A 24,268-nucleotide genomic window follows, 5' to 3' on the forward strand; every position below is an offset into this window, starting at 1 on the left:
TTTCTGCTGGGTTAAACTCATCAGTTTAGTGCCGTTCTGTTTTACTGCAGAGACACGCTCCATTATTTCTTCAGGTACAGTTGAGATATTCAGTTACATGCCCAATAGTTTGAATACGACATTAAGATTAAAAGGGACAGGCAAATGGACAGTTTTTGTAATTTATTTGCTGATTTTCTTAACCAGTGTTGGATTTCCATTTCCTTCAACCTTTTTATGAAACCCTTTGCAGACTGGGATAATATATTCCCTTAGCTCCCAAACTGGCCAAGTCTTCTCAAACCTGATAGAATCTGACACCAACTAACTATAACTATACGCAAGGATTGAGACATGTTATTTAAAAAGAGTGAAAAACATCTAAGATTCAAAGTTGTCTTATTTGAAAATTGGTCCTTCTGCTTTTAATGAAGGATTCCTCAGAAATGTTCTTTTTTGTCAGTTTTTAAATTCTCTACCCTTCATTCCTTTTGTTGCTTTTGCTATTTTTTTTCCTTCTATTTCTTCTATTTCTTAATCTTTTAAATGATGTGGTTAGAACATGCTGGTTGTAACAGTAAGAGAATTTGCAGTGTAAACTTGAATTTGACATATGTGCTTGAAGGAAGCTGAAAAATGTGCATTTAGAGCATTTCAAATCACTTAATAAAGAACTTTATATCCTTCATTTTGTACAAATGAATTTAAACATCTTACCTCTCCATTTAGTACTATTGTCTTGGCATACCCAAGCAAACGGGATTATTTTAAGAATGAATCTTATACCAAATTAGTTGGTTATAAATGCAACCATGAAAGCATACTTCTATGTTTTTGTGTTAATTTTTAGTATTTAAATACCCCACTCTTCTTTTCAAATGTGTTTATTGAAATTATATGCAAGTGGACTGATTACATATTTATGCTAACTTCGAAAAAACCATGCAACTAATTTTACTAAAATCATCTTGATCTTTAGACAGCATAAACATAACTAATTGATATTTGGACTGGAAGTGACTTAAATATGGGAAATTCAAGTTTCTGTATGCCAAATTATCACATAGAGTTCTAGTCATTTAAACTAAATGGGACTCCAAATCTTAATAGGAATGCATATTTTTGGTAAACACAGTAAAAAAAGTGAATATATGAATCATAGAATTCTAATGTTTAGAGTTATTACATAAATTATTTTCAAAAGGTTGTTAAAGTGGGATGTTCTTGGCTTCCTAACATTATTTAACAGTCATTTTGAGGGTTGTGTACATCGTGCAAAGTCGAGAGAATCTATATCTTTTTATCTTTAAGTCCGACATGGAATGTTCTTGAGTCCATATTATCTAGTTTCTAGATCTTGCCTATTTTTATCATATATTAGAAATCCTACATCATGGATACCAATCTCTGTCTCCTCCTGTATTGTATCATAGTTTAACAGTTTCTTTTCTTTTTTTTTTAAGATTTTATTTATTTATTTGACAGAGAGAGAGAGATCACAAGTAGGCAGAGAGGCAGACGGAGAGAGGGGAAGCAGGCTCCCCGCCAAGCAGAGAGCCCGATGCGGGGCTCGATCCCAGGACCCTGGGATCATGACCTGAGTTGAAAGCAGAGGCTTTAACCCACTAGGCCACCCAGGCGCCCCTAGTTTAACAGTTTCAAAAGCACATCTCAAAGAGGGAATGGAACTTGTTGGGAACTTGTCCTAGTCAGAAATTCCCTAATACCTTTAGGAAGTTAATGATTTTTCCCCAGCATATTTAGCTCAGATATTTTAATAATATATCATTTTTCCTGAGGACTGTTACCAAAGGTTTTGAGTGATAATTGAATTAAAATTCCATACAGATATAGCGATTAAAAAGATAATGCTTCCTGAACAAAATTCTGATAATTACTTGGAAAGTTTTGTTTTAGTGATCAAAATAAAATTTTAATTTAAATTAGAATTTGCTTAATTAAGCCTTCTAAGTGTCAACTACGATAAAAGTGAAACTTTGGAACTGTACCCAAAGTAATACTTAAAATCAAGATGATACCCAGTGATGCCCTATGTACTCATGGTTAAATTTTCAGAGACTAGGATATATATTCTGGATCACAGAGCTCAAACTTTAGCATGTACTCTTAGTTCTTTGTGTTCCAGTAAACCCAGAATGGAAGTTCTTTCCACAGACTGTGTCTAAGAGAAATTTAATTACAAACATGTTAGATTGTTTGAAGGACTATTTCATAGTACATTGAAACTCACCAGCACTTGTTGTGATGAGCACTGGATGTTGTATGTAAGTGATGAATCACTAAATTCTACACCTGAAACTACACTGTGTTAGAAAGATGAGGCGCCTGGGTGGCTCAGTCCTTAAGTGTCTGCCTTTTGCTCAGGTCATGATCTCAGGATCCTGGGATCGAGCCCCCCATCGAGCCCCGCATCAGGCTCCCTGCTCGGCAGGAAGCCTGCTTCTCCTACTCCCCCTTCTTCTGCTCCCTCTCTCATTCTGTCTCCCTCTGTCAAATAATTAAATAAAATCTTAAAAAAAGAAAAAAGTTGGAAAGAAAAAAAAAAAAAACTCAACTGAAAGAAAACAGCAAAGTCACCTAAAAACCAAAGCAGAATAACAACATAATTAGAGTTGTGAAAGAGCCAGGCATACACCATCATTAGCTGTAGTTACTCAGAGTGGGCTCATTCAACTTTTTGGGGTCAATAACAGAAGTCTAGAAATTCAGTATTAGTTTTATTGTTGTTCACTTATTGTCCATTAGTTTTTAGTTCCTCAGAAGAATATAATCTCACATATGAGGAAATGGTAGGTAATCTTTATGTAACTTCTCTAGGTGGTGTGAGTATAAGAGTTTTTTTTCTTGTATGTTCTTACCTTTACATAGATGATCTCATTTTACTAACAGCATTATGCATGTTTTGAAGGTAAAATAGATATGAAATATAATGAAAATCATAAAAATTCTGCACCAGTCATTTCAAGGATATCCTACCTTTTGTCTCCCCACGAAGTTAGATATCAATGTTTCTGGTTTTATATTCTAAACTACAATGCAACAGTTAATCCGTACTTGAGCAGCCCATATTTATGCCAGAGACTTCCTCCAAATTCAAATTGACTTCCATTTAGTCCTGCCTAGTGAGGAGAGTAACACAAATAAATGCAGGCGTTCTTAGCCAAAATAGTAAAATTTGTGTAGTATTTTAAAGTATACAAGATACTTAACATATTTATTTTTCTCATGTGATGCTCACAACTCTGTAGTCCTTGAAATAGAGAAGAGACAAGTGAAACTTAGGTTGAGTGATTTTCCCAATATTGTGATGCTTTTTGTGGTAGCACCTCATCTTAAGCCTAGGTCTTTCTATTCTAATTCCAATGATTACTATGGTATCTTCTTCCAAAAAAGCCCTCGTTAGCTAGAATTCTAAAATGGCTGCTGTATTAGTTGGGGTTCAAACAGAAAAGCAGAACCACTAGGATATCTATATCTATGTCTGTGTCTATTTTCATATCTATATATGCAGAGAGATAGATATTTATATCTGTCCATATATCATCGATCTTCCCATGTATATGTATTTATTCATTCATTTATTATAAGGAATTGACTTACACTATTATGGAGACTAACTGAATAAATCCAAAATTTGTAAGGCAGTTAATCCGGAACAATAGATTGTAGGCAGGATGGAATCCTAGGGCACAAGCTGAAGTATACAGAAGGGAATTTCTTCTCTGCTTCTCTCTGCATCTTTCCTCTGCGCATATCTGCCCATTGCACTCTGCCTGCCACTCCCATCTCTACTCCTTGGAAAGGCTTAACCCTTTTTCCAGGTCCTTCCAAATGATTAAGTCAGACACCCAGATTATCCGGGATAACTGCCTTACTTAAAATTGACTGATTAAAGGATTTAATCACATCTGCACAATCCCTTCACAGCAACACCTAGATTACTGTCTGAATGAAAAAGTGGGGAATGAAGCCTAGCCAAGTTGACACGTCAAAAACACCAACACAGTCTACCCTTTGTCAAGTACACACCTAACATATCTTTCTAGATCATACTTAATCTCCAAATAAAGATGAAAACTAAGTCTTATTTCTTCCCACAATGATAGAACTCTCCTACATACATCTGAAAATATGCTAACCTTTTCCCCAGAAGAGGATACAAAGCTCTTGGGTGATAATTCACTCCTCTCCCTTGACATCCTATAATTTAAATACTGGGATAATAAAGCTATCCATCATGTTAAATGATTAGAGGATAAGATAAGAGGAGCAAACCAAAAATATTAGGGTAAAGCATACACAAACATAATCAAGTCAAATAAAAAAGACATGCTGATAACTGCTGCAGTCTTTATGTCTACAACTGGTCACATGTCATATGATATGGCTATCTTCCTCTACTACCCATTTCATATTCCTTATATCTTCATCTCATCTGGTCATGGTTTTTCACCTAGTGGGTTGGCCCAAACCTTCATTCTTGAAGAGTGTGGGCTATTAGCAGTCCTGCCTAAATTGAGTGGTGATAATTTTCAATTGACTTTAATCATAGGACATGGAAGTAATAAAAGATGCCTAGAGAATTACCTGTGTTTCAGACATACTCCTCATTACTCCCATTATATAGCAGCAAGACAATTTCTCCTTGGCAGTCAGAATAAATCACCCAGCCAGAACAGTAATTCCCATTTTTGCATGTTGATTTAGCATGAGGAGCCCAAAATAGACTTGTGAAAGTCTCAACTTCTAGTTCAGTGGAATAATAGTTTGCTGGTGAAAGATTCTTACCTTTGGATCTAAGATCTCTGTATCAGCAGAGCCAAAAACATGTGATGAAAAGCAGAACTTTTGTTAATGGCACATTAGGTGTAGTGGAACAATTTACATTTTCATCCCTTGATTCATGCACTGGGGAATCCTGTGTATGGGAGAAATAGTGCCACATATTGAATGCTGGTTTAGAGCAGATACTTCATCCTGAAGGACATTGCCTCAGCTCCACAAAGCATTGCCACCTAGTTGATGTGATAACTGAGTCTTCAAAAGGCCATTCCACCATTTTATCAGATGGCTGTTTCAGAATGATAAGGAACATGATAAGACCATTGAATTCCATAAGCCTGAGCCCATTAGTAAATTTCAATTGCTGTGAAATGAGTTTGTTGGTAAGAAACGATGCCATGTGGAATACTTTGGTAGTGTGTAAGGCATTTTGAAAGTCTCTAATATTAGACAAGCCTACTGCTGTGGTTTGGGTGATTGATCCTGACTACCAAGGGGAAATCGGGTGCTACTACACAATGGGCAATGAAGAATATATCTGTAATACAGGAGATCCTCAAGGGTATCTCTTCGTATTCTAATGTCCTGTAATTAAACTCAATGGAAAACTTCAGCAGCCCAAGTCAGCTAGGAATGCATGGCCTACACACTTTAGGAATGAAGGTTTGGATCACTCTACTAGTCAATAAACCATAACCACCAGGCAAACGACCATATCGAAATCTGAAGTGTTTTGCAGGTTATATGTACTATAACCATAGTAAGCATCTATTCCATAAAAACAAAGCAGGCTAATGTAAATTAGCTTGCCATCAGGTAGCTAGCTGTTCACCCTGTGAATGGTGCCATTTTGGAGCCTCACTGTTGGTCTGTGCTGCTGGTGCTTTCGGCACTCAGCAGTGGCTGTAGCCAGCTTAGCCGTGGTGAGTGTAAGAAAATGTTGCTGAGTCCATGTATAATTTCCATTCCATTAATTACCATAATCGCCATGGCTACTTTTTTCATGAACTCAGTGGACACTAATGGAACCCAATAGAGTGACTGGGGAAAGAGGCTAACTCACAATCCATTGAACGGTTCATCCTAGCCACTTGGATTTAAAATCTTTCTTTGCTGAGGTCACCCTTTGGTAAACATTCACAAATATTCATGTTTGGGTTTTGTTTTTTGTTTGTTTTGTTTTGCCCAGAGAGGTCTATCTATACAACCTTTTCCCCTAGACATTCTTTTTACTAATTTTACTATCATATTCTTTCTAATAAGTCCATGACCCTCAGCCAAACCATTAGCCACAGCCAGTGAATTGATATAGACTCATGCTATTGATATAGACTCTGGCAATTTCTCCTTTCAGACTAAATGAACAACTACATATACTACTCAGAAGGAAGTTCTTTTTAAAGGAGAGTTTTCTTTCACCACTCTTATTTATGACTTCTTCTACCTTCATGAAAGGTACTACAGTGCTGCAGCGGTACACTTTCAGGTGGTGCTTACATGTCAAGATCATTTGTAAACCAGGCCTAAGGTTTTTTGTTTTTTTGTTGTTTGCTTTGTTTTGTTTTGTTTCCTCAATCAATTCGTTGTAGGAGCTCCTGTAGCGGGTTGGGAAGGGTGAGGTGCTTACTTTCCTTGATCTTCTTAGGGTCCCTGGCTGAATCTGAAAATTAATAGACATATTAACAGGAGAAAATCATACAAATTTATCTAATGTAAATTTTGTGTTACACAAGAGCCTTCATAAGGAAAAGAAAACCAAAACAAACAAACAAAACAGTTAAATCTGAGTATTTTTATGCTAGGTTTGATGTAGAGTTGATATGATGTAGAAATATTAATAGGTCAAAGAGTATGATGTAAGTATAATAAACTGAGGAAAACTTAGCAAGGCCTGTTTATTCAGATTCTTCTCAGTGTTTCTTTGTCTTTGGAGATGAGGTTGCTCCTTTCCTCTGGGTATAGGGAGGGCACATCTCACAACGTTTTATAACTTATTTTAGGAGAGAAATGCTTCTGCTATTTTCTCAAACATCCTCAGCTTAAAATTACTCAGGATGCCAAGGAGCCATATTTTGGGGTAGTGTGTCTTGGACCCCATCATTTCCCATGAGACCGCAAGTGTGACCTGAGAGGCAGAAGAAATTCTAGCTGTGGACAACAGTCTTAGCCCATAGTTTCTGTCCTCTCCTGATTACAGATTTTGGATTTGCTTAGGCAACCTCCACAACAGTGTGGGCCAGTTACTTGTAATAAATCTATACCTGTCTGTCTGTCCTTCCAGCTATCCTGGTAGTTCTATTTTGCTGATTGAACTCAAGATTCCCATGACTCACAACTTCTTTCAGTTACTCAATTAACACTAGTGTAGGTGCTGTTGTGAGGGATTTCGGCAGATTTAATTAATTAAGGTCCCAAAATCACTTGATTTTAAGAAAAGGAGATTATCCTGGGTGAGTCTGACCTAATCGTGTGAGCCCTAAAAGGGACTAGGCTTTTCCTGGAAAAGGAGATTTGAAGTATTAGAAGGTTTTAGACAGGAGATTCGTCATTGCTGACTGGAAACTATAAGGGGGCACATGGTAAGGAATTGAGTGAGTCTCTTACGAGCCAACAGCAATGCCTGGCTAATGGCCAATAAAGAAACAAGGAGCTCAGTCACAGAGTCACAGGAAATAAATTCTACCAATAACCTGAGGGTGCTGGGAAGGGAATATTGCTCTAGTGGAGTCTCCAGAGAAGAACTCAGACTAGATGACATCTTGAATATGAAACACTGAACAAAGTATCTAAATTGGCCATTCCTGAACTTCTGACCATCAGAAGTGTGAAATAATAAATGGCTGTTGTGTTAAGCTGCTAAATTTGTGGTGATTTATTATGCAGCAATACAGAAGTAATACAATGCCACTCCACTAACTATCTACAATTTTACTTCTAGAAAATTAATTGAAACCATTCCTATCTTAAATTTTTCAAGTAGTCTTTGGATCCTTGATTTTCCTTCTAAAGCAGATGTCCTTAACAGCACTAGAGTGGAATAGGTTTAGCCATCAAAGTTGTGATCCTAATCTCCCAAATTTCCTTGAATCCCCAGAGGTGAATTGAGATTTAGAAAGGTAAAACCACCTCTGTAATAGCTCAGCTTTACAGAAACACCCTGGCTTTCGAAGCTGTGTGGCAGACCCTAGGTTAATGATTCACAAATCCTAATTGTCTCAGTGATGACTAACAAACTATGGCAATTCCTTGAATAGTAAGTTTCAGAAAACATTAGGAAAATTGTATCATTTTCTATTTCAAACCAAGAAACAGTCTCTTAACTATAGAGAACAAACTGATGGTTGCCAGAGGGGTGGGGATGAGAGGATGGGTTAAATAGGTGATGGCGTTTAAGGAATGCACTTGTGATGAGCACCAGGTGTTATATAGAAGTGTTGAATCACTACATTGTACACCTGAAACTAATATTGCACTATATGTTATCTAACTGGAATTTAAATAAAAACTTAAAAAAAAAAAAACGCTTTCAAGCTGAAAATAATCTCAAATTCCACTTGAGATTGGCATTAATTTGCCAAAATAATCTACAAGTTTTAAAAATCATTTCATTTGCAATATTATGGCTATCATTTATATTATGACTACTTAGAATGCACTAACCCTAAAGAAGAGTTATTAGCAGATTTCTCTCAAAGTAAATTGAGAAAGTACCTAGACTGATACAGAATCACTGATTCCTTGAAAGTACATAGAAATTCAGGAGGAACCTACCTGATGTCTGTAAATAAACTATGAACTATCAGCAATGGAGTGTAGTAGGAAAAAAATTGCCAAACTACACAAATGTAGCCTTGCAGAGATATGTATGGAGATAAATACAATCTCTGTCCAGTAACTATACACATTTTAATCAGAATTCTATTGTAGGGTTTGTGGCTGAAGAAAAATTCAAAATTTGGGGAGTTTTTCACAGACTATTAAGGTGATCAGATTATGAAAAACAGGAGCTTTAAAACTTGCTATTACTATTATTCCTAATGGGGAAAAAGATGTTGAAAATGAACTTTTCGTAGGATTTTCTTGCAATAAAGCTGTAACAAATTCTGGACATAGTACATTGCAATAAGGGAAATTATATAAAATAGAACTATATTGAAACATGATACTTTTATACTAATATTTGTAAACACTAATGCTTTTGCTGTCCGTCTGTGAGTGCAATTTCCAGATATGAAAAAACTGGGACTAAGTCATTAAGGACCATCAGGGATTAGGATGAATTGGAAAGATACTATCCTACAGGCATTTAAATTATATATATGCATAAGCAACTGTTGCCATGTTCCATTTAGCCCACATATTGCCAAGTGTGTGTTTTAGAAATTTGATGGAAGATAGATGAAAATGGTAAAAAGCTATTTGCCTCATATTCTGCTTCTGGATTTTTCTGAGGCCTCCTTTAACTTAGGGACAGATCAGTAAATGTAGTTATCCACCATTAATTAGTAACCGATTAATAACCACTAAGTGCTTATTAACTATTAGTAATGATTTTGGAATTCAGTGTCCAATTTTCATTTCAATGTTCTTCTCACTTACTGGACACTCTCTCTTCCAGGCCCCAAGGTACCTTTTCACATATGCTTGGCTCCAGATCACATGGTGATCTGGACCACTAGGGTCCCTGCTGGACACCATTCCCAGGACAGAGACAGAACCCTGTGCTGCAGACATTCTCTGGTATCCGGAATTTTCCCCCTCTTCCTTCTTTTCACCTTGTCTATTAAAAGAGAGAAGGGATCCTCCAGTTCTTATCTCATGAAGGTTTACATCTATTTTGCCTAGAAATAAACCAACCTCTTCATTTGAGTAGCAAAGATGGGGGTGGGAAAGGCGCTATCATAGAAAATCATTTGCTGCACTCACTTTTCTCCTTTGTCAATCTCCCCTAATAGTTCAAAGTCCAATTGCTTTCTATTTAAAAAGAAAAAAAAAAATTTCCCTCTGGAAACTACCAAGTCTTGTCTATAATGATGTTGGCTCTGTTTTATGACAAAGGGACTAACACAAAAATTTGAATACTTTTTAATTTCTCATGTTCTACCTGACATCTATAATCACTAGCCTGGAAAGAATTTTAACCAATGACATTAAGATGAAGAATTCAGCATTCCTTTAGCAAGCCTTGAATTTCAGGTTTTATATATGTGTGGAATCATGCAATTTCTATAACTTAACCAGTAGTGTCCCTTGCATTCAGCCCAAAAGCATCTCAGATAGTAGCCTGTGCCAGATGTTTCTGAGGGAGTAAAACATATAATGTACCTAATTTTGCAAAACTACACAATAGGTAGACATTTCTTTCTCACCCCAGCTGGTGATCAGTTTATGCCCTGAAGCTTGGAGATTTATAGCCCTTGTAATTTTATCCTAAACAGAGTAATTGCAGATACTCTTCCATTGCTATTATTTTAATTAGTGATGAAGACTTTGCCAAGATGTTGAATTTCAAAGTAATGAATTTCATCTGGGTAAGATCTGGTAGGTAGTTGTGACCATTTCAAGATAGGTTTTATCCTCACAAATTATTTTCTTACCAATTTTGAAGTTTTTATTTATTTAGGAATTTTACCCCAGCTTATTCTAAAATTATTTAAGAAATGTCATGCCACTGACAAGTCATTAAGTCTCTTTCCAAAAACATCAAAGTCCAACAAAAAAAACATACACGTCGTTAACTTTAAAGGTAAATGTGTTTTAAAATTATCGGAGGTTGTTGATTTTTAACAGATAATTTGCACAAAACAATTCAGTGTGCACAAGAGTATAAAATAATTTCCTTAAAATTTTAATGTTCAGGAAGACTAAACTATAATTTAATTCATTGTGGCTTCCTCCCACCAGACATTTAATCTTGTTGAGTGTGGGTTTTCTTTTGTATTTTGATATTCCATGGAGAATGAAAAAGAAATGCTTAGGTAGAGTTGGGTTTTAAGGAATTTTCTTATAAGCAGAGGTTTCTCATCAAAGACCATGATCTTATTTTTATTAAAAACAAACAAACAAAAAAAAAACAACTTTTTTAAACCCTTGGTTTTTATGAATAGAATTCACGAGGGTCTGTCATAGTCAACTTAGGGCCCACGGCTTGGTTATTTCATTTATAATAGGTGTGCCTTTTAATCAGCATGGATTTTCTTTGATGTTCATGTTTTTTTCTCTGTAGAAATGCAAGAATTCCCCATCATCTTCTGTTTGTCCTGGCCATAAGTACTTGTGGTAGGGTACAGAATAATCACCGAAACAAATGGAGCGATAATAATAGGGAAGATGTTTGGAGCCCAAGTGCTGATCTTGTTCCCCCAATTCATATGATGAACCCAACATTAAAGCTAACTGGCTATGAAAGCTAACAAAGTGAAACTTGTAGTAGACAGCCAGTGTGACTCTGCTGTTGTACCCTCTTCTGCTGAGCTCTTCACTTTATCTTTGAGGAAAACATAATCTACTCCAGAATTCCATCTCCAGGCAAATGAATGAATGAATGAATGAATGAATGTATGAATGAATATAAGTTATGTAGCTGGAAAATAAAGGAGAAAGAAAACTCCAAAGAGAAATTTGTAACTAATTTTTTCAGAGGAAACTTAACTTTTGAATATAATTAGCAGGTTTAAATTGGACATGATCATCTAGCTTCTATTTTGAATTTTATTTCACTTATTCTTTCTTCCTAGGTAACACAAAGGTTGAAAATAAAAAGAAATATAGCATATAACATTACCTAACACAGTGGGGCAGAGAATTTTGCTAGCAGTCCATTTTCCCTATACAGAAAACTGGAGAGAAACTTAGACTGTGCTTGTACTGATCTGAGTGTGTAAAAGCCAGAGAGCTTATTTTAGGAAGCTACATTTAGACTAAAGCCATATAAAAATTGTGATTTTTTTTTGTCTTATCAAAATATAAAAAATACCAGGCTTATTATCCAACTTAAATGTTGATATGTAATTTACAGATTTATGAAAGCTGAATAGTTTTATATATTTAATACAACAGTTTGGTAAAGACTTATTGGTTTGAAACTTTCTCATTTGTTAGTTTTGGCAATCTGGATAGCTTTAGGGAAGAAAAGTGGTAGACAATCTAGCTTTAGCATTCAAGGAAAATAAAAGTACTAGGAAAAAAGATTAAAATTATATATTTCATTATAATTTTATTAAATGGAACTATAATGAAGTACGTAATAATTGACCACTTGAACTTTATATTACTAGTCCTTCTGTATACTTTACCATACATTTTCACTTCCACTCAGTTATTTTATTTTTATAACTACCATGTTAGGTAGTGGGGCAAATTTTATTGATCTTATGAAAGGAGAATAATAGTAATACACAGCTAATACACAATAGACTTTGAGACCTGTCATTCCCATTGTATCTAACTGCTGTCCTCATATTAATTGTGTCTAAATAATTTTTTCATATAATCCATGGAGGAAAGTAAAATGTGAAAATTTAACTAATAACATGCAAAATTGGTCAAGAAGATGTTTGACCTACCCCAAACCAAAGCAACTTCCATCCTTAAAAAAATCTATAAATATAAATGATCACATTAACAGTAAAGGAAGGAAAGAATCAAATAATAATTGAAATAGATTTGTGAAATTTAAAGACCATTCATGATAACTAACAAACCAGAAATAGGAAATAACTTGTTTAACATGAGAAAAAAATGACTTTAGAAGCTGCAATTATTTGAAAACATTATTTATACATTGAAAGTCTAATGGATTCTACAGATAAATGCTAAAATTAATTCATGAATTGGAGTCAGTGGATTGAAAATAAACAAAGATTTATGGCCTATCCATATAGTAGCCATAAATAATGATAAAATCTTAAATGGATACTATTTATAATTGAATAGCTGAACATCAAATGCCCAGGTATGTGTCTACCAAAACATATAGCAGTATTCTCCACAGAAAACTACAAAACATCTCTGACAAAAATCAAAGATATTCTAAACAAATGAAGTGATCTACTAAGTTTATGAATTAGAAATTTCAAATTTTAAAGAATGTGAGTTCTTCCAAATTAACTTATATGTGTAATGGAATCAAAATTAAAAACTCAAGCAGAATTTTTGGAAATTGATGCATGAATATTCTGAAATGTATGAGACCCCCTAAAGGTCAAGTGTAGTGAAGACATACTTGAAGAAGGATAAAGTTAGAGACTTACACTACCAGATATCCAGATTTACTATAAGGACAGTATAAGAAAGTGTGCTATTGGTGCAAAAATAAGAGAAAAATACAGTAGAATACAGGTTCCAGAAACAGACCCAGAATGTAAACATGGCTTGTTGATTTATAAGAAGATGCCACCAAAATTGTGTAAGAGAATGTATTGGAAAATAACTGCTACAAAATCAACAAATGACACATGAGTGATTAAGTATCTATACTAAAAAATAATCTTGACCTTTTATTTCACAACATATATAAAAATCAATTCCACTACATATGTAATTGTGAAAGGTATATAAAGCTTTTAAAGAAAAACATATGAGAACATCTGACTTATTCTGGAGTTGCTAAAGATGTTTAAAATAAGATTCAAGTATCAGTCGTGAAAGAAAATGTTCATAAACTGTAGTCTTAAAATTAAGAACTTCCATTGATCAAGACACCGTTAAAGAATGAAAAGACAAGCCACAGTTAGAAAAACTACTTAGGATACACTTACCCAGCAAAATCCTCTCATCCATAATAAATGAGGAACCCCTAACAGAACAATAAAGATAGGCAGCTTAATTAAGAAAAAATGGCAAACACTTGAAAAATCACTTCGCAAAAAGGGCTATACAAAGGGGCAATAAACATATGAAAAGGCAGTCATTATAATAATCATAGAAATGCAAATTAAAACTCTCATTACTTGTCTCTAAATACTTATTTAAATAGCTGAAATTTAAAAATATAGATAAGAATGTAGAGTAACAGGAACTCTCAAATATCTCAGGTGGGAAGATAAATTGGTATACACATTTAAAAAATGCTGACACTATCAAACTAGAGTTGAATGTATGTATGATTTGACTTCTAGATGTCAAGATTTAGTATATATGTGTCCAAAATACATTAACGTTTTGTACAAAACGTTAACAACTTTATTCATAATAGCTCCCCCACACAAATTCATTAACAGCAGAATGGATAAACTGTAGTTTATTCATACAATGGAATAATATATAGCAATGTAATGAATGAAGTGTTGCCACACAGAAAAATGTGGGTGAATCCAACAGAATTGGTAATAAGCAAAGGATGCCAGACTCAAAAGTATATACACTGTGGGATTATAATTATATGACAACTGAAAGTAAGCAAAACTTATGAGTTGGGAGTGTGGTTCATTATTAACTGAAAAGGGACAAGAGCGAAGCTTTTGGGGTGAGGGTTATTTTTTCTATATTTTCATCTAGGTGTTGGTAATGTAGGGATGTTCATTTATTTTTAAAAAATTCTTTTTAACTATGTATTCATGTAGGTATGTTGCCTACATGTAGGTATGTTGCCCCTCAATAAAAACTATGTATTCATGTAGGTATGTTGCCCCTCAAAAAAAAAAAAAAATTAAAACAAATCAATGTAATTAACATAGATTTTAATGGATAGAAAACACACTTGCCACAACCTTCTTATAAAGGATATATACCAACTGCAAAAATTTTGCATTTTTTAATAAAACAGAATTTAGGTGAGCATTGACTATATATTCCAGATTTAAGAGAGTACAGTAAAATTTCTTTAAACATATTTTGCCATTTAGATGGTTTAGCAGTTTTGACAAGTTTATTCTCCTTGTATTATGTATATAGATATAAAAATTATATAATTATCTTAGAAATCTAGCAATCTGTTTATATTCGTAAGAGTTGGTTAATATTTCTGAAAGTTTAAGAAATTACTCACTCAACAGTTTCTTAGACTGTCAAAAGTTATAATGACCTGTGGTGTATAAATCACCATACTTGAACCATACTTGAATCTTACTTGTAGTAACTGCATCTGATGTGGAAAGAGGGGTCAAACTGGACCTGGCTGCCACTGGAATGAAGTACTGTTCCATTAACATATCAATAGACAGCTCAGAAATACTTAGGCAGAAACAGACCCAGACCAGCTTTAAGAAGGAAAGAAAAACAAAAACAAAAAAACAAAGTTATTTTGGTAATAGACAGAGGTAATAGACAGAGGTGTCCTTTTTACTTGCTGTGTTTTGTTTTGTTTTTAGTAATTTATCCCACACAAATAATGTCTTTAACAGAAGAGCTTTTTTTAATTATTGTAAGTTGAATTCAAAATCATTTGCATGATCAACCATCGATAGACAAGTTAAGCATTTAAAAATTATGAACTAGGGAGTTTTGTACTTAACAGAATAGGATATTCATAATATATTTAAGTTTATATTTAATCACTATGAAGAAACATGTAACCATCAAATTTTCTTCACTATCTTAATAATAGACCTTTAATATATAATCAATAAATTGTCAAGTGAATGAATAAATATATTTCAAAATAGAGATAATAGTTTAGTCTATCTGGCACAGCAGAAATTTAGTTGGGAGCTCATGGCGTGGTCTATATCATGTTAGAATTGATTTTTGGGTGGTTGTTCACATGCTATAACCTACATCACACACTGACAGAATAAATGCTTTATACAAAAATAAGTGAATTATTCAATAGTTTTAAAAATTCATTTATCAATGAACTTGTTGCAAAGAAGAGTCAAGGCTTGATTTTCCATCATCAAACAGTTTTTATGGAACATATTATTAATTCTTATAAATCTAGGACCTAACACAATACCTGAGTCACCATGGTAATTTTATGTTGCTGACTTAATAAATTCATGTGAACTTAGAAGCTTAAAAAATACTAAGTTATTTTCTCACAGCTCTGTATGTCAGAGGTCTTGAGTGAGTCTCACTGGGTTGAAATCAAGTGGTGGGAGACTCCCTAGAAGCATCAGTTTCAGATTGCTGGCAGAATTCAGTTTCCTGCAGTTGTGGGAACTAGGTCCCTATTTTCCTTCTGGCTATGGACAGAAGGCCATTTCTACCTTCCAGAGGCCCTTGCATTCCTTGACTTGTAGCCTCCCTTCATCTTTAAATGGGGAAAAAGAGATGATCAAGTCTTGCTTTCATTTTAATTTTGTCCTATATCTTCCTTTACATTCTCTGAACTTCAGCCCAGAAAGATTCTCCAGTTTTAACAAATTATGTGTTTAGATTGTCCCACCTAGGTAATCTAAAAATCATCCCTTCAGCTCCCGTTCTGTCCTGAAATCACACCTGCAATCTCCTTTGCTGTGAACAAGAGCATATTCATAGGCTCCTGAGATGATAGCCCTAAGAGTTATCCATAAGAACCCCCAAGGACACACTTCTGAAGGGCTGACTTGATCACAGATGCCTGGAAGAATAGATGGCCTTCATAGACTTCAGATAGCTTCCGTGAATGTCATTTTATTCAAATTTAAGCTCGTGGTTTCTTCATTGGGGGGAGTCCAGATTTCAGCACATAATGGCATATGAATGAATGAACTGATTTCCACTTGAGGGCTATGCTCAGGCTAATGTTTGCTCTGAGATCAAAGAAAGAAGGTTTCAGAAGTGAACATAGCATTTTATTCCAGGAGGCTTTCCCGCCCTCCTCTTCCTTCCTTCCTCTCTCCCTCCCACCCTCCCTTCTTTCCTTTCTTCCTAGAAAAATTGAAAGAAAGAAATGTTTACAAGGGAGAAAGTTTGCCTGATACTGGCAAAGGTATGAAGTAGGAATGGCACTTGGAACATAGGACAAAGAAAGGATGAACCCTATGAAACTGAGTAGCTTTGCCTGTCTCATCTGAAGAGAGAACAGTGTATAAAGTGTTTCAATTTAAAACATAATGAAGCCATTGAAATACATGGGAAATTTGTTTTGTTTTTTTAAAAATCTTTGGGATAAGTAATTTGAATGCTGCTACTGTATTCTTATTTACTACTGTTTGTTTTTAAGATTTCATTTATTTGAGACAGAGAGAGAGAGAATGTGCATACATGAGCAGGGCAGAAGGAGTGGGGGAAGAGGGAAAGGGAGAAGCAGACTCCCCACTGAGCAGGGAGCCTGATGCAGGGCTCAATCCCAGGACCCTGAGTTCATGACCTGAGCCTAAGGCAGATGCTAACCCACTGAGCCACCCGGGCGCCCCTCTTATTTATTACTTTTAAGCTTTCTTTTAAAGTGTTCTTATCCGTCTGCAACCAAGAAGATCCTCTGTATTTTTTAAAAATCAAGTTATAGTTATTTCTTGTGAAACTGTCTTACTATTTTTTTTTTTTCATTTTAATCTCCTGGGTTGTGAGAACACAGCTTAGCAAAGTGTATAAAGGCAGCAAAGCAGGTAGTTTAGATTTCTGTTAGTCTTCCAAGGAAAACCTACAAGTAAACTGGAATACAACACAGAGAGATTATACAGTAAAATGCTTTTGTAAACTAGGATTTAAAGAACTGGAAACCTTATTATTTTTCTCAGTCAAAATGTAAATGGGTAAATTTTTATGTTTTTATGTTGTAAAAATGAATTGTGAAATGTTTCTCTACAGAATGAGAAAACATGTAAAATGCCTTCCAACTATAATACTCCAAAAAGTCCACCTATTTAAGAACATTTGGCTGGAGTAGATTTTTAAACAAAATAAAAATTATTCACGTTCAGCCCACCTATTTCCACTGCCCTGTGTCAACAGGACATGAGTATAATATAGTTCATTTATCTAGTCATTCAGTAATGTTTACTGAGATACTAATATGTACTGGGCCAAAAAATAAGGTACAAAAAGTTCATAGAAGGAAATTAATACAAAGATATTAACTATAATAACTATAATAAATAATGGTGACTGCAGTGACGGCTATACATAGTACAGTAGTATAGTACTGACTGGGCCTTACTCAGTGCCAGTTTTCCAAGACAAGTTGAAAATTCTAATCTTTACACATTTCACCATGTATCAGTACATATGTGCAGTATTTGCTATCAGTGAGTTAGGAATTACTTCCCAATAACATAAATGCCAGGTTTATTGTTGTTTGTTGTTCTGCATCCCTACTAAGAGATTCTAGCTTGTTTTACGTTTTTTTTATTCTCTGGCTTTCTTCATGTCTTTAGATAGATTAAACAGAAAACTAGTTACATGTATCTCTGTATAAGAATATAATTGTATTTGTCCTATAGTTACTTAAGCAAACTTATTGGCACTCTTGTGCCTTCATGCTGGCTAACATGGCATATTGATACAGAAACATAAACTATCTCTAATCCGCCTTTCCAGAAAGACCAAACGTTGTCAGTTTCATTCATTTTCCACCACCACTATCCAAATGAGTATCTTGCCAGCCTTCAAAATGAAGGCAGCCATAGGTGAATTACACAATATACATCTCACCTTTTATTCATTGTCTTAGATTTCTGTGAAGTGTCTTATAATCTGAAAAAAAAAAAAAATACATGGGGCAGTCATTATATCCCAAATGTTTTTCATTTTTTGAGACATTTCTATTTTTATGCCATGGTGACTTGGAAAGAAAAATAGGTTGAGGAAATGATGGGAAGGGAAAATAGTATCTTCAGGAAGGATGATAAAAAGGGGAATTTAGTTGAATGGCATCATGCTCGGCAAACATAATGAGGATGAAGCAATAGGAAAAAAAGTAATAAATAAGTTGAAGAAAAATGAAAGATGAGAGAAAAGGAAGACATAGAGGGAAATAACTATAAATTTGGTAAATAATTATAATGACAGATTTCTTCATGTCTTCATATGTTATGACCATGATTAGTTGATATTCAGAATAAATCTTAGGGTTGTGGCCCTGGGGGACCTTATGTTGCAGAGATATATACTAGAGTTGTTTGGTATTTGGTGACTTATTTTAAGGGTTTTCATTAAAACCCTGAAAAAAAATGTGTAAGATCTAATAACCCATCCATTTAATCATTTTAAGAGAGAATGGTGTCATTGCTGACTACATAGAACCTGCATATCTTTCCATTTTCATTTATTTTGCCTCCCCATACCTTTAATTCCCAGTTGTTTCTTTCCAGTTCTCATTGGTACTTTCTCGTGTGTTGAATTATGCAATATTTATCAATCTGTTTCTGTCTTGTGTACTCAATACTATTTTAAAGATCATCCTGTGTTACTATAATATATAGCTAGTGCCTTTCTTCTAATCATTTTATAGTCTTTCATGGTAGGTGACCACCACATTTTACTAAGCCATTCAGCAAATGAATGGACATCTATGTCACCTGCAAAATTAAACTTTAACTTAGCAATGTAAAGTTAACCATGGACCCCCAAATCAGAAATTACAGTAGAACAATGAACAGACCTCTAGCTTCCTATAATGCAGGACCTACACGAACCACATTTAATTGAAGAAGGTGTAGGGTAGATGCATTCAGGCATTATTTATGGTATCTTCACAGCTCTGACAACTCTCTGCAAAGTTATCGTGTCCATTTTGAGGGCACTTAAAAAGCTCACAAGCATCTCCTTATTTTAAAGGTCTTGGAGACGCTTTTGAATTATTAATAGGCTGTGCCTCCTTAATATATGCCTTTGCTTGAAAAACAAAATGCTTTCAGCAGTCTTTCTCTTTGTGCAGGTATATGTACAGCCAAAATCAACCTTGAATGAGAGACCTAGATTGAAACTTTGTTTTTCATGATACTGATATACTAGAGCAAGGTTCAGCAAACTTTTCGTATAAAGGAAAAGATAATATTTTAGGCTTTGTGACCCACTCAGTCTCTGTTGCCATTACTCAACTCAGCCACCACAGAATAAAGGCAATCATGACAATACGTAAATGAACAAGGGAATAGTGCTCCACTAACATTTCTTTACAAAAATAGGCGGTGGGCTAGATTTGGCTGGAAAGGCATAATTTGATGAAACTTGCTCTAGAAAGTGATTTGGGGGGCATCTGGGTGGCTCAGTTGTTATGTATCTGCCTTCGGCTTAGTTCATGATCCCAGGACCCGAGGATCCTGCCCCACCTCGGGCTTCCTGCTCAGGGTAATCCTGCTTCTCCCTCTCCCTCTGCCTGCTGTTCCCCCTGCTGTGCTTTCTCTCTCTCAGTAGAATAAATAAATAAAATATTAAAAAAGAAAGTGATTTTTTTTCCATATCGGGATTAAGTTACTTGGGACTAGATGGGTCTCAAAATGAGTATTTATAGAAAATTGCCTCAGGTATTTTTAATCCTATTGAGATCCATCACAAAGGTTTAGACAGTGCTCCAATATAAGTAACAACATCAGGCGATCAGAGATGCTCATGATCGCTTATCAGTAAGGAGACTATCTAACTGAGAGGAGCAGAAGAGAAAAAGCATTAGTAATAATTTTATCTATAAGGATATTTTACTAGACTGCAAATAATTTACTATACGTTTCATAGTTGGCACTTCTGAAATTGGGCCTAAATTTTTCTGACCCCACATTCCCAAGGAAAAGACACTGAAGCATTTTTTTAACATATATTTAATTACATATAGTTATGTATATATTTAATTCCAAAAAACTCTCTTCTCCATGAGCATGCAGTTTATTTTGAAAGACTGATATAATTCTATAAAATATCCAAAAATTAGAACATTCACACCTATCAATCTAGAATCTAAAATGTTCTGTAATTCACATTCAAGATTAGGAAGTGATATATTCCCAGAAAGGATATTAGGCTGAAATCAGATTATATTCTAGCAGTACTGATATTCTCTTCCTGTGTGACGTTAGATAAGAAATTGATTTTCCTGGCCTCCACTTCCTCATTGACAAGTAAGTGTTTTTGAAAAGTTTCTGTTCCTTAAACTCTTGGAATAAACTAATACTGTCTGTCTAGAGTATGAAAATGGGTGTATGTGTGAAGAAGAACTTTAATATTCTATTTCATGTGCCTCTCTACTATTTGTGTGTAATATAATCAGCAAGCATTATTTTATAATGGATTTTATAAAGATTTTATAAATAGGTTTTAAAAAGAAATATTTAAATTCTCATATAACATGGACGTGGCAATGAAATTGGCATTAAGCATAAATATTTTCAAAATTAAACATTTGCTACAAATAAAAGGTGAGTTCAGGTTACTTGACTGTAGCAATAAGAAGTTATAAAATATATTTTAATTTTTCAATGAATTTAGTTAATTTATGCTATATTGTATGTACTTGAACCTCTTAGATCAGTCTCACATTTGTAATAAAGTTTCTAGGTACTGTTCTTACAGTTTCTGCATTTATGTGGTACATTATTACTTTAGGATAAAGTTAGTTGATAATTCCTTAACTCTTTTTGCTGATGACCTTTTAAAGCCGCATAATTAGAATAAGTTGTGGTTATTGTATTGGAATCTCTATCCCACGGGCCAACAAGGCAGCACATTAATTCTCTGCATCACCCACTCCATGGGCAGTGCCATCAGCACAAAGATATTATTCTTTGTAATTACTTAAAGAAAGGGTCTATTTAGTGTTAACTGACCTTTCTGTGACCGATCAGCCTTTTCCACCAGTGAAGTAGAAATGTATATCATTAAAATGTGAGTAAATAGGAAACCTTTCTAAATCTTAAACTATTCAAATCAGGACGTGCATATGAAGAGGAAATTGTTCAGTCTTTCACCTGCCATGGTGAAAAGAGTACCAGCCTTTAAATATATATTTTAAAAATATTGACAAATTGAAATACAATTAAATTACAAAACGCATAGAAATATTTAGCAAGGAAGTGATATACAAATATGTTTCTGTTTAACAGTCTTAAACAATAGTAGAGGACACATTATTTAACGAAAGGTTAAAATTTGAAGTTTACTTAATAAGTAGTAAATTTATAGGAATTATTATTACTGTGGTTTATCACTTATAGAGGGCATGCATGTAATATAATTGTTTACATCATGTATTTTTACCTTGAAAGAATTCACTGGTGTATATAGATTATGTGACACCAATTTTTACCCTCTTTTTCTTACTACAAAATTTGTTTCTCTGATCCGTTACATTGCATTCTTTGAGGGGTATGCATTATATGGAAGAAAACTGGTCAGATAGAAATTCAATAGCTAATGGAAGTGGCATTTGTAAAGCATTTCTTTCTTTTTTTTTTTTTAAAGATTTTTTATTTGTTTATTTGACAGAAAGAGAGACACAATGAGAAAGAGAGAGCACAGGCTGGAGGAGTAGGAGAGGGAGAAGCAGGCTCCCCACTGAGCAGGGAGCTTAATGCTGGGCTGGATTCCAGGACCCTGGAATCATGACCTGAGCCAAAGGCAGCCGCTTAACGATTGAGCCACCCAGGCACCCCTGTAAAGCATTTCTTAAATACATCAGGTAGTTATAGGAGAAATGCTACAGTCAACATATACCCACGTTAATTATATGGTTTTTAATATTTAACAAGCATCTATAGCTCTAGGATAGATTTTTCCTGCTGATAACATAGACAGGACTCTGTATGTGAAATATATTTAGAATCTGCTTTAAAAAGATGACTCTTGGGGGACCTGGGTGGCTCAGTTGGTTAAGCAACTGCCTTTGGCTCAGGTCATGATCCTGGAGTCCTGGGATCCAGTCCTGCACTGGACTGCCTGCTCAGCGGGGAGTCTGCTTCTCCCTCTGACTCTCTCCCCTCTCATGCTCTCTCTCTCACTCTCATTCTCTCTCAAATGAATAAATAAAATCTTTTAAAAAATGACTCTTCCTTGGAACTTTGCTTATCACTTTCACTGGAACTGATCTCTCATGGAACTACTATCATTTGGATATGTCTTTTATCCTTTTTCATGTCTGATGTATTCTGTTGTAGTTAGCTTTGTGAATGCCTCAGTTTCCTTATCTGATTGCAAGCTTCCTCAGCCCTGAAATTGTGTATTTTTTCATGCTGGTATCAATAATTCCCGGCCAAATACCTACAATGAACAACATCTAAAAATAATAAGGAACAAGCAGGGTTAATACAGAGTATTAATACTCAATGGGTACTCAGTGGATACTTCTGAATTCTTTAAGAGGCAATGTCATAGTCTCCGTTGGTGAACATTATGAGTGAATTGACAGCATCTATATTTGTAACCCCATCATGGAGCTAAAATAAAGAGTCCTGATTGTTTATCATATATGTATGTAGTCTTGTGTGGGGATGCTGGAGTGGAGTTACTACCAGGAACCTGGCAGGGACAGGTGCTATTCGACCTCTCAGAGTGTTCCCAAGAGTGCTTTGTGTATACCAGTTGCTCAGTAAGCATTTTGAATAAATTACTGGATAGAGAGCATTCTGTCAAACATGGTAATATATAGAGTCTGAGGCACGTAACAACCTTGATGCAGAGGACTGATTTGTTCATTTAAAAATCAAGAATGTTCAAGACTAATTATCAGAGAACTCATGTTGGACAAGAGACTGGTTTCCATGGCAGCACAGACAAGGAAGTGGGTCCTGGGAGAGTTAGAACAGTTATTTGCTCCTTTGAGGCTTCAGGGTATCGACACATATCATTCTTACAGACTTGCTTCTTGGAAACACTGGGGAGGACTCTCGTTTTCTGTAGTAATTGGTGTATAGATTTTAAGGGAACAGCAATACAGTAATGCATCTCTGCACACAGTAGGTGATGCACCTATACATATGCTTTCTCCATGTCTGTTATATCGTTAGAAAATTGGCATGTTTTTCAGGCATTTATGTTCACCATGCTAATTCCCGTTAATCAAAGGGAATGCTTTTGAAGTGACAGTGTTCGCAAAGAGACTTCAAGCCTCTAGGTCTCCTTTATTCTTAACTCTATCCCCTGCACATTCCATGAATCAGTCTCGGTACTGTTGCTTACTTGAATAATATCAAAGGGTCACTGCATGCAAAGCTACCAATCCAATGTCCTAAACTGGCAGAGATGTGCCCAAGGCATTTGTGGGGTTTTAATAGTATGATATCACTGGTTTAATGCATGAACATATGTACAAGATCATGTGCTACTGAAACACTGGTGCTTGGAATGGAGCATTATTTATGATGCTTTGCATCAGTGGGATACTAAATATATGGGTACTTTTCATTGTTTGCATAGTAATATTTTAAAGCCTAGAGATAACAGAACATTTAACACAATCCATGAAAGCCTAATTCACAAGTCATAGGTAACAACAATCTAATAGTTCTAAAGGGGCCATAAAAACATTCCTCTTGACTGACTCACCCAGCTTTGCTCAAATATATGTTGACCCACGTCGCAGGAGAGTTTTGATCCCTGCCAAATAAAAGACTGTTCTAAGATTCAAATCTCTGATTATTTTTTCTATGAGGCCTTTTCTGACCAACTCCCCCATCTAGTGGAATCAATTCCACCT

At 35.0% G+C, this 24,268-nt stretch overlaps 1 protein-coding gene across 7 annotated transcripts in view; it reads left to right on the forward strand.

Moving 5' to 3' along the window:
- The window catches only part of CCDC178 (coiled-coil domain containing 178), a 445,791-nt gene that overhangs the window by 268,384 nt on the left and 153,139 nt on the right, over positions 1-24,268 (forward strand). Inside the window, exon 19 of one of the 7 annotated variants that reach the window (XM_047698301.1) lies at positions 14,858-14,916. The exons of the other annotated variants lie outside the window; for them this stretch is intronic. Coding sequence (XP_047554257.1) covers positions 14,858-14,860 — 3 coding nt within the window. The 3' untranslated portion in view covers positions 14,861-14,916. Of the gene's footprint in view, positions 1-14,857; positions 14,917-24,268 lie in introns of those variants that run through there. 7 annotated transcript variants of the gene reach the window in all.

Source organism: Lutra lutra, chromosome 12 (genome assembly GCF_902655055.1).
Source record: "Lutra lutra chromosome 12, mLutLut1.2, whole genome shotgun sequence".
Classification (NCBI taxonomy): domain Eukaryota; kingdom Metazoa; phylum Chordata; class Mammalia; order Carnivora; family Mustelidae; genus Lutra; species Lutra lutra.